Consider the following 13,613-nt stretch of genomic DNA (forward strand, 5'->3'; position numbering starts at 1 on the left):
ATACTTACCCCCTGGCATGTATATTTTTATTGTGAAATGTTAATGCTGTTCCTTAAATAAAATAAATAAATAAAACTCTCCAAACACCGCTCAAACTCACAAAAACAGCCAAAAATATTTGATTTGTATTTTTTAATTTATTTTAATCTAAATTTATATGCTACAATTTTACAATAAACAGTCACAGAACCCTTACTGCATTTATTTGTGTAGGTTACACCTCATTATTGTGTAGATTTAAACTGTTTAGACATGATTTCCTAATATCTTATAAATATACTTTATTTTAATTTATTTCTATTTAAATGATTTCTCTCTATTTAATTTAGCTAGCTTGTTATTATCATCATCAATTTATCATTATCATTATTATTAATGTTATATTTTGACCCTGATAAATGTGTGTGTGAGAAAAAGATTTTTGCAAAAGATGTTAGGTCTACCTTTAGATGCAGAGGATGCTAAAAAGCAGCTGAGCATGTATGAAACAGCTCAGCCAGACTACAAATTCTTAAAAGTTACAACAAACTAATCCCTAACCTCCTCAATATTTGTCAACCCATCTAAGCTATTTTTACAATCAAATTCAAAACTGCCCAATCTGGCAACACTTATTAGTAGCTTTTAAATAAATTAGTAGCTTTTAAATAAAATCATGCTGAGGTTGCTTGGAACTTACCTGCTTGATCTAATTCGCAATTATGAAGCAAGCGTTTCATAGCCAATCACGGTCTTCTTCGATTATTACCTAATAAATATTCAGAAGATAAACGCTTTATTTCCCCACAGCAAGGGTAAAATACATATCCTTTTTGCTCTGTATTTGTAATGCTAATTTAGTTCCTCAAGGTATTGTATTTCTGTTGTATTTATTTTGTTTGTATGAGAGTTAATAAAAGGATAATAAATAAAAATATTGAAATAAATATCTAAACTTAACTCTAAACTTTATTGTAAAAGGCTGCACAACAGTCATTTGTAAACAGTATGAGTAAACAGAATGATTTAGGGGAGAGTGAGGACAGTTACAACACTTTTTGCATTTCCTTCAGTTTCTCAGAGTTTTTTTTTTTTTTGTGAAAACCCAAAATTTTAATAAAATAAACCCACAGCATGAAAATGAGTTCACTGTACTCAAATGGCCTCCACAATCACCAGACTTCAATCCAACAGAGCACTTTTGGGATGTGCTGGAACAGGAGATTTGCATCATGGATGTGCAGGCGACAAATCTACAGCAACTGCATGATGCCATCATGTCAATATCGAGCAAAATATCTAAGGAATACTACTAGTACCTTGTTGAATCTATGCCACAAAGGATTAAGGCAGTTCCGAAGACAAAGGGGTTTCAAACCAGTACTAGTAAGGTGTACCTAATAAAGTGGCCAGAGTGTATAATCCATGATGCTAAAATCAAATGCGTTCTTAGCTAGTTTTGCAAGGTCAAATACTTGTCTCATGTTTTTGGAGTTTAAGACAAATATACTTTATTTTGAGCAAGTCAGACACATTAAGAATTTTTTATATTTAAATGACAACTTAAAGAAGAAAAAAAGTCAGTTCAGAATTAATTTACACATGTATTGTACTGGATTTTATCCAAATAATATGATAATTAAGACTGAACCGTTTATAAAACAAAAGCAAGTGCAGCAAAATACTTTACAAGTTTACAATCAATTGCTATTACACAGACTTTTATATTTAATACAAATGCATGTACCCTTGGCTGAATTGAAACAAAATAAACAACTTAACAAATATATATATATAAAAAAATTGAATAATGTATAACAGTTAAAGACGGGTGGAGATCAATCTTTGTTTACCCTTTTTCAGTTATGGCTGATGTATGGAAATACTTATTATTTTGAGCAAATAATACAATATGCACTCAGGACATGAGATCCAATACTGATGGCGCTGTATTTTTAAAGAGACAGTTCACCCAGAATTTAAAAAAAAACTCCAAAATTTACTCATTTTCTGTCCATATACAGTTTTGGTGTCTTTTTCATTCAGTAGAACTTTAAAGAAGATTTTTAGCTGAAAGTAAAAATTATAAAATGCAATTCATCGGCTGCCACTATTTTGACGGTATTAAAAAACAAAGGTAATATCTAAGGCTCCTGACATTACATTCATTCGTTCATTCATTTTCTTTTCGGCTTAGTCCCTTTATTAATCCGGGGGTTGCCACAGTGGAATGAACCGCCAACTTATCCAGCATTTGTTTTATGCAGCAGATGCCCTTCCAGCTGCAACCCTGGGAAACATCCATACACACTCATACACTATGGACAATTTAGCTCATCCAAATCACCTATAGCACAGGTCTTTAGACTTGTGGGGAAACCGGAGCACCCGTAGGAAGCCCACGCCAACACGGGGAGAACATGCAAACTTCACACAGAAATGCCAACTGACCCCCTGACATTACATTGAGGTCTTCTTAAGGACAACTATTTGTTCTATTGGCCTTATTCTAAAATGCGGAAGTGCGCCTGTTTTCGCGATTGTCTTAGAACTTCCGATTCAGTCGCCTATGGGAGAAATGACTAGAAATAATAAACGGCAGAAAACGGTCAAACTACTTGCTCTACAAACAAATGTTTGCATGACTATACAGACCAAGTAGAATAATATAATAAGAAAATATCAAATTGCAACATCAAGCAGCGTAACAAGCAGTTTTAACGTCAAAAAATGAATGGAAGTGAATGAGACCGGAAGTCTCAAGCCAAAAAGATTCAAATGGCAGCGCCCGCTCGTCGGCAGAGAATAAGGTGAATACAAGATACTGAACGTTATTTACAACATTCAAAGAAATAAATGATTCTAAATTAGTCTAAACAGAACACTGATTTAAACCTAACTCTTGTGTATTGCTCATATTTCGTTACGTTAGTGGCTGTTTTGGAACCACTGGCAAACATGACAAATTTGACTTCTTTCCAACAGGGAAAACAACAAACAATCAAGAATACATAATAATATGGTGTCAAGGCTTTGCAATCAAAAGATGTCATTATAATGGAAGTCAATGGGGCAAAAACAGCCACGAACATAACGAAAGGGTAGTCAATTTGCCAAGAGTGTATTGTTGAGTTTTTGAAAATCTAAAGTTTGCCACGGGTATTAATGCTGTATATGCCTGTATATGTTTTTTTTTTTACTTTTTTTAAATCCCAGCAGCCGTTGACTTGCATTTTATTTAACCAGTGACCAATTTAAATAAATCCAGTTTAAATAAATCTTCTTTAATGTTGTACTAAAGAAAAAAGTCACCTGATCTTGCATGGCGTAAGAGTGAATTAACAGCAACTTTTCATTCTTGGATTGAACTATTCCTCTAAAGTCATGATTTCTCATCAGCGAATGTAATGTAACATGGCAAGGCACTGGCTCAAATCAGCATTTAAAACTCAGAATGCAGTTTTTTCCAGAGACATTGTCAGATAGAATTAAAACATAAAGCAAAAATAGTCCATGAAACTGTTAGACAAACCATGTTCAAATACAATGAACCCTTTGTGCTCGTATAAGAAGATAAAACATCCACAACTGAGCGTTTAGACAAAAACAGTCAGCACAAATCCTTCTACACACTTAAAGGGACAGTTCACCCTAAAAACAACATTTCTTTTGATCCTTATTTACTTGCTCCACATCTGTTTGAGTATTTATTATTATTATTACTATTGAACACAAAATATTTTGAAGAATAATGGACACCATTGACTTCCCAAATATGGAAAATTTTTCAGAATTATCCATTAAAATACTGAAAGAATATATGAATATTTCTTTAGTTAAATGAAGTTACATTTTTTAATCAAAATTTATTTTGTCAATATTTTCAAAAGTGTTTATTAAGCTATAATCACATATCTTAGGGGAGGAAACAGTAAAAAAAAGTGAAAATAAAAACAAGCAAGTAAATAATTGTAAGTTTTAAATACAAAGTGTGGGCGGTGTGGTGGCTCAGTGGTTAGCACTGTCGCCTCAAAGGAAGAAGGTTGCTGGTTCGAGCCCCAGCTGGGTCAGTTGGTGTTTCTGTGTGGAGTTTACATGTTCTCCCTGTGTTTGCAAGGGTTTCCTTGGAGTGCTCTGGTTTCTCCAAGTCCAAAGACGTGCGCTACAGGTGAACTGAATAAACAAAATTGGCCATAGTGTATAAGTGTGGATGAGATTGTGGGTGGATGTTTACTAGTGTTAGGTTGTAGCTGGAAGGCTATCATCTGGGTAAAACATATGCTGGATAAGTTGGCGGTTCATTCCGCTGTGGCAACCCCTGATGAATAAAGGGACTAAGCTAAAGGAAAATGAATGACTGAATACAAAGTGAAGAGTGAGATGTTACATACAGTATATATAATTTAAATGCAGGTTATCCCAGTTATTACAACACAGCCTCACGGCAATTGGCAACTTCTTGATTTAGTGGCAAATTCAAATGAATTTGTACGATCTAATTCTAATTCTTCCAAACATACACCACTTGAAACTGTTGAGTAAATTCAAGTTTTTAGATGAACTGTCCCTTTAAATTGCCGCGGGGAAAAGAGGCAATGAGGTGAAGTCATCTCTATACATGATGGATCTGATAACTCAGAAGTCACTGCTACCTACTGACAGTTCGTGATCACAGTGTACTCGTTTGCTACGTGGTTGATTACATCATTCGGTGATCGATATCATTCGCTTTTCTACAGACTGCTGGGCGGGGCAGTGGATGATTGATCTGCGAGGCCACGTCCCCTTCAGGCGACTCGTATGCGAGGCTCCTCCTCTATTTCTTGGCCCAGGCTGGTATAGGTCACTGAGGGCTCCAGGTGGCCGGACGTGGGCGTGTCTGTGAGGGCGTTTCCCGTGTTGCGGAACTGCTTATACACGCGAGGGTCCTGTGCCACGTAGGTGGAGGAGGAGGAGTAGAGGACCAGACCCAGGACGATGATGAAGAAGGACAGCAGGTAGAGTCCTGAAAACTGGAGACAAACAAACAAAAAATAGTGTAAAAATAATACACTGTAAAAAAGTGAAAGGTTCTACACAATCGATTTGAGTTGGGACAACATGAAGGAATTAGGTTAACTTATTAGTTTTTACCAATTTGAGTGGATTGAACATTAAAGAGCTGCTATTATGCATTATAAAAAGGTCATATTTTGGTTTTGGGGGTCTTCGACAACAGGCTGATATGCATGCAAGGTCAAAAAAAAAAAGTCATTGTCTTATAATATGCATTTATTTTTTACCTAATTATCCCAATGACTCCCATATGATTTGTTCATTGATTCATTTGTTCCCAAACCCCTCCTTTGATTGATGCTAATCTGTGCTGATTGGTCTGATGACTCAGTCTGTTATGACTGGTCATCTGCATTCAGTGTGAGATGGAGAGAAACGCCCAGCACGGTTATGAAGTAGTCAGATAAACACCAGCATATACTCTATTCTTAACCCTATCGCCAAGTAATACCAGCGACACACATTCAGTATTAATCTACCCAGTGGCATAAGTTGAACTAATTTGGAAATTGACCAATTGACAGCTGATGGTGGCCATAGCAAAGACAAATAGCAGGAAATCGCGAGCACAAAACGCATTTAAATCAGTAAAGGAAGAAGCACATGTCAGTTATTGTATCAATCATCAGAAAAATGACAAGAACAAACACAGCACATTCCTCACAAATCTCTCATTTAAATTCATATTTTCTTTAGGATTAATATTTTCTATAGGATGCTTAAAAATATTATATTTGTGCATTTACATGAAATTAGTCAATACTGAAACCAAATCTGGAGCTAATCTAACAAAACTTATGATGGTCCAAAATAAGCACACCCAAATTTATATGTTAGGGAAAAATATTAAATAGAAAATTTAAAAAAAGAGCAAAAGTCAAAACAAAAAAAATGTATAAAATTTTGTTGAAATTTTGATGTTTGTAATTTTTTATTCCAATATTTCACAAAAATTTTGATGAATTATCTTTCTATTTATAAACATTTTCGGTAACTAAAATATTATTTTAACAAATATATCCATTTAATAAATCTGTTTTGTTCAAATGTATCGTTCCTATATATATATATATATATATATATATATATATATATATATAGGAACAAATTGAGGGTGAGTAATACATAATGACAGGGTTTCCATTTTTGTCTGAACTCTCCCTTGATGCTCTTTTCCACAAGGTGTAATGACGGCTATTCCAGAGGTTGCCCGGTTTTAAAAAAGGAACTATAAATGTGTCACATGAGGGTCATTTTTCACTAAAAGACATGAAGACTCAATAGAAGAAAGAGACTCCAGTGAGAATGAACTAATGAGCAGAAGCAGCAGTTGTATTAGAGATGGAGAAAAGCACGTCTGCAGAAACGACTGTGATTGTATTATGATGGGTAGCTATTAATAAATGAACAATAGTTCAAAATATGTTGTGAGACCAAAGGACAAAGCACATGCTATAATTAGATGATACAATGATACATATCATTACATGTAGGATCACAGTGGAAAAACATGCATTTTTACCAGAATGCTTTAATTATTTCATTTTCCTTCTGCTTAGTCCCTTTATTCATCAGAGTTTGCCACAGGGGAATGAACCGCCAAATTATCCAGCATATGTTTTACACAGCGGATGCCCTTCCAGCAGCAACCCAGTAGTGGGAAACACCTATACACACACACTACGGCCAATTTAGTTCATCCAATTCACCTATAGAGCATTTCTTTGGAATGTGCACCCGAGAACCCACATGAACACGGGAAGAACATGCAAACTCCACAAAGAAATGCCAACTGACCCAGTGGGAAATCGAACCAGTGACCCTCTTGCTGTGAGGTGACAATGATAACCACTGAGCCACCATGTTGCCATGCTTTATTTCAGAGTTTTACATATATCATTGTCAGCCAAACCCATTTGATTTAAATTATGTAACGAAATACTCCCATAATGTTTAGGTTATTATTTTAATAACTTTATAATGCATTCACGTGTTTTCCTGATGTCACATGATATAAAAAGCCACATAATATAAAAACAAATCTATCGAGTCACATGATATATGATATCATGATATATGTATATACATATCATAATATGATCACATGATATACATGATATAAAAATCTATTAATAAATAAACAAATCGTAAAACAAATCAAAAAGAATCATAATGTTAATTAAATAAAAAACTGTACATTATTATTTTTATACAATATATATACATTTAAAACATATGATTTTATACTTATTATTATTATTATTATTTGAACATTTTACATACATTTATATTTTACAAAATAATAATAATAACAATAAAATAATAATAATAATAATAATAATAATAATAATAATAATAATAAATGTATATATTATATCTAAAATAACTATTTGGTTATTTTTAATATGTATTTAATATTTGATTTGATTATATCTTTATTCATATATATATTCATTTTCTTTTCGGCTCTTGTCGCAGGGGAATGAGCTGACAACTCATCCAGCATATGTTTTACGCAAGCAAGTGCCCTTCCAGCTGCAACCTATCACTGGGAAACACCCACACACTCCTCCAATTCACCTATAGCGCATGTCTTTGGACTTGTGGGGGAAACTGGATATGTATGAACAATATTTTTGATTCTTAGAAAGCTGCTTTAAAGACTAAATCCTAAAAGAAAATCTAACAGCTATGCTAATATTCACCAATAGCCATGTGTCGAAATGACTCCCTGAAATCAAACGTAAAAACAAAATTGCATTTCAGAGCACTGCATTAAAGATCATATTTTTCTCCGCAGTTCGGTCAAGCAGGGGACTCAATACCCCTGTCAGCGCTTTGAAAATAGCAGCAACAATCAGCACTTTGAAAAGTGAAATGCCAAAAGCTTCACTCTGCTTGCCGTCACTCAATCTTTAAATCACATCAATAGTTTTTCATCTAGAAGCTGTGAGCTGTGGATGAACATCACCAATATCGTTTGAGCATTGATATCGCAATACTGTGTGAATCCGCACATTGCAGGATTAGACAGTTTATTAAAGATTAAAAAATATTTATTAAAATATATTAAATTTTTTATACAATGATGGACATGTTATTTTATGTTTGACTGTTACATTTTTGTACTCGAATACTGTTATACTCCCCCAAAAAAACATAAAGCACTGTTTATTTCGCTTTTATTTTTGCTCTGTTGTATTTACAGTATATATACTTGTTCTTTATTACATTTTATGCAGATGCACTTGATCATCTCTGACCTGACCATCCCAGTCGATCTTAATGAATTAAATCTTTCCAAATAGAGCTATTCAAATCATCTGGTGATATTATATTTACATCGCAATATATGTCGTAGCGAAATAAAACATAGCTCCTTACCAAAATACAAGCTTCTTACACTCACCATTCTGCATTTATTGAATTAAAAATACAATAATATTGTTAAATATTTGTCAATATATTTGTCAAATGTCAATTATATTTTTTTACAGTGCAGTTGGAAAGATAAAAAGAAGTCATAATGAAGATTTAAAAATTGATAATGAAGTTATATAAAGAGTATATGCAATTAAGTTTTTTGGTGTTGTATTGGAAATAAATAACGTGATATCAAAATTAGTCAAAACTGTAGCAATAGTGTGTAAAGCAAGGTTTATCCTGGACAGTAAATCAATGTATTATATTACACACTTATGTTGTCATAGATGAGTTGTTGTGTTAAAATTTGGGGGAATAAATATAAATCGAATTTACGATCCGTATGTACAATGCAGAAAAAAGTAATCAGACTGATAGAACAATTTTTTTTTAAATTAAAGATTCTTAAGTTTAATGGTTTGGTTAAATTTAAAACAGCACAATTTAAGTTTAAAGATTAAATTACTTCCGAAATGCATACAAACGTTTTTTGAAGAAAGACAAGGGGGATATAATCTGAGAGAAGAATTACATTTTAGGAGGCTGAAAACAAGGACAACTTTAAATAGTTTGTGTATGTCTGTCTATGGTGTGAAATTATGAAAAAGTCTAGATCAGACTCTCAAACAATGACAGGATAATAATCAATTTAAAAAGTTGTATAAATATTTATTATTTAAGGAATATCGTGATGAAGGTGATTGAAAAAGGATAAAATGACAAAGGTATGATGAAATTTTAATTAATGGCTATTTGCAGTACTATGTTTTTTTTTTTTTTTGGTCTATCTTACAAAATGTAAAAGTACAAATGGAATCAAACATATAATTAGTTAATGATGTCAAAAAGATAAAATATGTTTTGTGTAAAAAGATGAGATAAGTAAAAGAAGAAACCACGGTTTAAGTAACAGACGAATTATGTATGTGGTAATGGGGTGGGAAAATAATGAGGTTGTGCTTCATCCCACACCATTTTTTGTTAATGATATGTTATGTATGATATTTCTGTTCAAAAAATAAATAAATCAAATCAAATACAGTGCAGTTTCTTAAGCATTTCATCCAAAACCTGCTTTATTTAGTTTTCATTTGATTACTGATATCTGTAGGCTATGAAATAACTAAAATCATTCAGCGTAGTGATATGAATCTGTAATGTGGTCGAAGCCTGCATGCCTGGAACCAATATTGACTTTCTTTTGCACATTATTGCACAGTCATTCATTCATTTATTCATTCATTTTCTTTTTGGCTAAGTCCCTTCATTAATCTGGGCTCGTCACAGCAGAATAAACCGCCAACTTATCCAGCATACACCCATACACACTCATTCACACATATACACCATGGCCAGTGTTAGCTTACCCAATTCACCTATACCACATGACTTTGGACTTGTGGGGGGGAAACCGGAGCACCCGCAAAAAAGTTTAAATCTAAAAATGATCATTATCATTCCCCTCTAACTGTCAGATTGGACAACAAACCGAAATGGTGAGGCGGAGGAGGTGTCTGTTAGGTTGTAATAACTCTCTTAAAACCATTTTCCCGATCTTTCTGAATAAAATGCCTACTTTACTACATCCAATCAGCTTGCAGTAAAAAAACAAGCCACGCCCAGTGCTTTCTCATTTAATACTCCGTTTCTCTAGGAACTGCATCACAATACAAAAAAAAAAAATGGTTGCAGCTTTCGGTTTATGCGGACTTGCTACAGTAAACAGTGGCTCTAAACCTGGTGCTCTAAAAACTTGAGAAAAGTGTGTAATGCTCATAGACAATCAGTCAAGCGCATTTACATGGACAAACTATATAAAGTAGTTAGTATACTTAGAATACCGCTCCGATATGTTAGTCATGTATAGGTTTAAAACAGCTCTAACATCCAGTGTTGTATTCATATTAATGATGTTTATCAATGTAGCACCATAGTCCTGTAAGACACAACATTTCAATTGACTTGACTTGACTTGACTTGACTTGACTTGACTTGACTTGACTTGACTTGACTTGATTTGATTTGATTTGATTTGATTTGATTCGACTTGATTTGTCTTGATTTGACGACTTAAGTTGACTTGACTTATTTTGACTTGACTTGACCTGACTTTATTTGACCTGATTTGATTTGACTTGACTTAACGACTTGACTTGACTTAATTTGACGATTTGAAAATCAGCGAGTTGGAATGGAAAAGTCATTTTGTATGAACGATTTCTTATAATGTTCATCAGCCAATCAGAATCAAGCTTTCAAAAACTATACAGTATAAATGAAAACATTTTTTTGATAATATTACTATTATTATTTCACAATATTAATAGCAATCCATAGATTTACGGTTTTAATAACAACATCATTTGAAACTTTTGAAGGATGGGGCAGACCTGCCACACTGCAATCAGCATTCCTCGCATGCTGATCAAAGACAGCTGCTGCTCATTGGAAGAGGAGTATTTAACAGATGCCGTCGTGGGAGACGGTAAGCATGATGATGGCAAGATTGCAAACACTCCTCTTCTACTGGGGACCCTGACTGGCACTTCCCTTCGCACAGTCACCAGACCCTTTGACACCGAACTCCATGTCCCCCATGTCCTGCCCATCTGTGCACTTTACCCTGCCTCCATTAATAAATATAAATAATAAATAGCTTAGGCGATGCAGTGGCGCAGTAGGTAGTGCTGTTGCCTCACAGCAAGAAGGTCGCTGGGTCGATCCTCGGTTTCTGTGTGGAGTTTGCATGTTCTCCATGCGTTCACATGGGTTTCCTCCAGGTGCTCCGGTTTCCCCCAAAGTCCAAAGACATGTGGTACAGGTGAATTGGGTAGGCTAAATTGACCGTAGTGTATGAGTGTGTGTGTGAATGTGTGTGTGGATGATTCCCAGAGATGGGTTGCGGCTGGAAGGGCATCTGCTGCGTAAAAATGTGCTGGATAAATTGGCGGTTCATTCCGCTGTGGCGACCCCAGATTAATAAAGGGACTAAGCCAACTGAAAAATGAATGAATGAATGAATGAATGATTGATTGAATGAATGAATGAATGAATAAATAGCCCTACGCAATTAAAACTGCTATGTGTCCGTGTGATCTCTCACCTGCGACACCACGTACAAACATAAATACTGTAAACACCAAGGAAATCTAGCGGCTTGTTATTTTTTAGTTTTCTCTTCACTAACGTCTTTCTCAGCCAGTATATTCTTGTGAAGGCAACAGACTCCTTAAATAGCATCACATAAAACTGTAATGTCATCATTTTACTACATCATTGTATCATTCTTACATCTAGTTTCATTACAACATTCAATAAAATCTGATGTTCTCTAGCGAAACAATGACTGTCCATTGGCTTTATAGACTCACAAAAAGACCTCAATAAGAACAAACAGTAATAAAAATGAACTTTTAACATCAGCCAGCTAATAAAAGTCTAAATGAATACAGAAACATCTATAACAGTAACTGCATTAATGCTTATTTACAGTGCTTTAATGCATACTGGAAGCTCTGTTGTCACTTTATTTTGATGGTCCGTTGGTTGAATGTAACTTACATTGCATCTACATGCAAACTAATTCTCATTAGATTATAAGTACAGTAGACTGTTAGGATTGGGGTTAGGGTTACAGTAAGACATGTACTTGCAAAGTTTCTTATAGTCAGTTAAATGTCTATTGAAGGAGCAGTATCAACAGATATTAAGCAGACAGTCTACTAATACTCAAATGCACCATCAAAATAAAGTTTTACCAAAAAAACATTAAGCTAATGTAGCTGGTTATTGAACACAAGTATCAAAACATGTCTATAAGCCTTATATACAATAAGGATTTAGTGTTTTTAGCTAATCACATTTAGAGATGGGAATAATGGCGCAATAAATAAACACCATTATTAACGGCAATGCTTTTTTCAACAACGAGTAATCAAATGAATTACTGTGTCCCCCATTACCACATCATTACCATTACTGCACTGTAAAAAAATGATATGATCAATTAGTCATGACAACTTATGTTTTTAGTTTGTTGTAACTTTTAAACTAAGTTAATCATGTTCTAACTAAAGTTACGCAAACTGTTTTAAGTCAGTTTAACATAATATAAGTTTAATCGACTAACAAGATTAATTTGATTCTGCTTAATTTAAGGCAGCCAAGATTTTTTTACAGTGACATAAAATGCGCGTTACTATAATTGAGATAAATCCCTTTTTTAGGCGAGCAGCGTCTCTCTCAGCCATAGGACCTCTCTTTCTTTGGGGTGGGTATGTGTGTGTTCGGGGCTGGGGCGGGACACATAACCAACCAGTGATGATGATTGGTGTGTCTGTGAACGTGGTGTAACTGACAAACATGAAGATTGGCTTAGATAGAGTGGATATTTATTGTTTGTCAATCAGAGGCAGAGTAGTGCGGGTGTTCACACACAAGCACATGCACAGTCAGTCACACACACCAAAGACTAGGAGTCAGAACGATGGCAATTCAAACAAGTTTAAAGGTAACTTTTGCAAACTGGAAATATAAGCGCTACCTTCCCCTCTTTAAGGTAGCAGAAGTTGTAGTAGTAGTAGTAGTAGTGGTGATGGTAGTGGTAGTGTAAGTGTTAGTATTAGTAGTGGTAGTGGTATTGGTAGTGGTAATATTAGTAGTGGTAGTGTTAGTAGTAGTAGTAGTAGTAGTGGTGGTAGTGGTAGTTGTAGTAGTAGTGGTAGTGGTGGTATTAGTAATAGTAGTAGTGGTAGTGGTGGTCGTGGTAGTAGTAGTAGTAGTAGTAGTAGAAGTAGTAGTAGTAGTAGTAGTAGTAGCAGTAGTAGTAGTAGCAGCAGTAGTAGTAGTAGTAGTAGTAGTAGTAGTAGTAGTAGTAGTTAAGCTTTATTGTCCTTGACAGGAAATTTGTGCAGACATTCCATAAAAACAAAAAATAAAACAATACACAATACAGTAGTTTACAATAATTATAATGCTAATTAAGATAAACTCTTGTTAAATAAACCCACTAAAACAGGTACAAAGATTTCTTATAACGGTTCAAGCTACACATTGGGACTCTATATCTCCTGCCAGAGGGAAGCAGTTCATAATGTATATGAAAAATAATTTATATTTATACTTGTTTGTTTGCAAGTCTAGTGAGTTGTGGGCTG

General features: G+C 34.3%; 1 protein-coding gene across 1 annotated transcript in view; it reads right to left on the reverse strand.

Annotated features, from left to right (window-relative positions):
* Positions 1-1,464: 1,464 nt before the first annotated feature.
* The window catches only part of slc35f1 (solute carrier family 35 member F1), a 207,041-nt gene continuing 194,892 nt past the window's right edge, over positions 1,465-13,613 (reverse strand). The window contains exon 8 of the mRNA XM_087298906.1: positions 1,465-4,991. Coding sequence (XP_087155032.1) covers positions 4,767-4,991 — 225 coding nt within the window. The 3' untranslated portion in view covers positions 1,465-4,766. The remainder of the gene's footprint in view (positions 4,992-13,613) is intronic.

The sequence above is a fragment of the Danio rerio genome, chromosome 20, assembly GCF_052040795.2.
Source record: "Danio rerio strain M-AB ecotype USA chromosome 20, GRCz13ab, whole genome shotgun sequence".
NCBI classification, from domain to species: domain Eukaryota; kingdom Metazoa; phylum Chordata; class Actinopteri; order Cypriniformes; family Danionidae; genus Danio; species Danio rerio.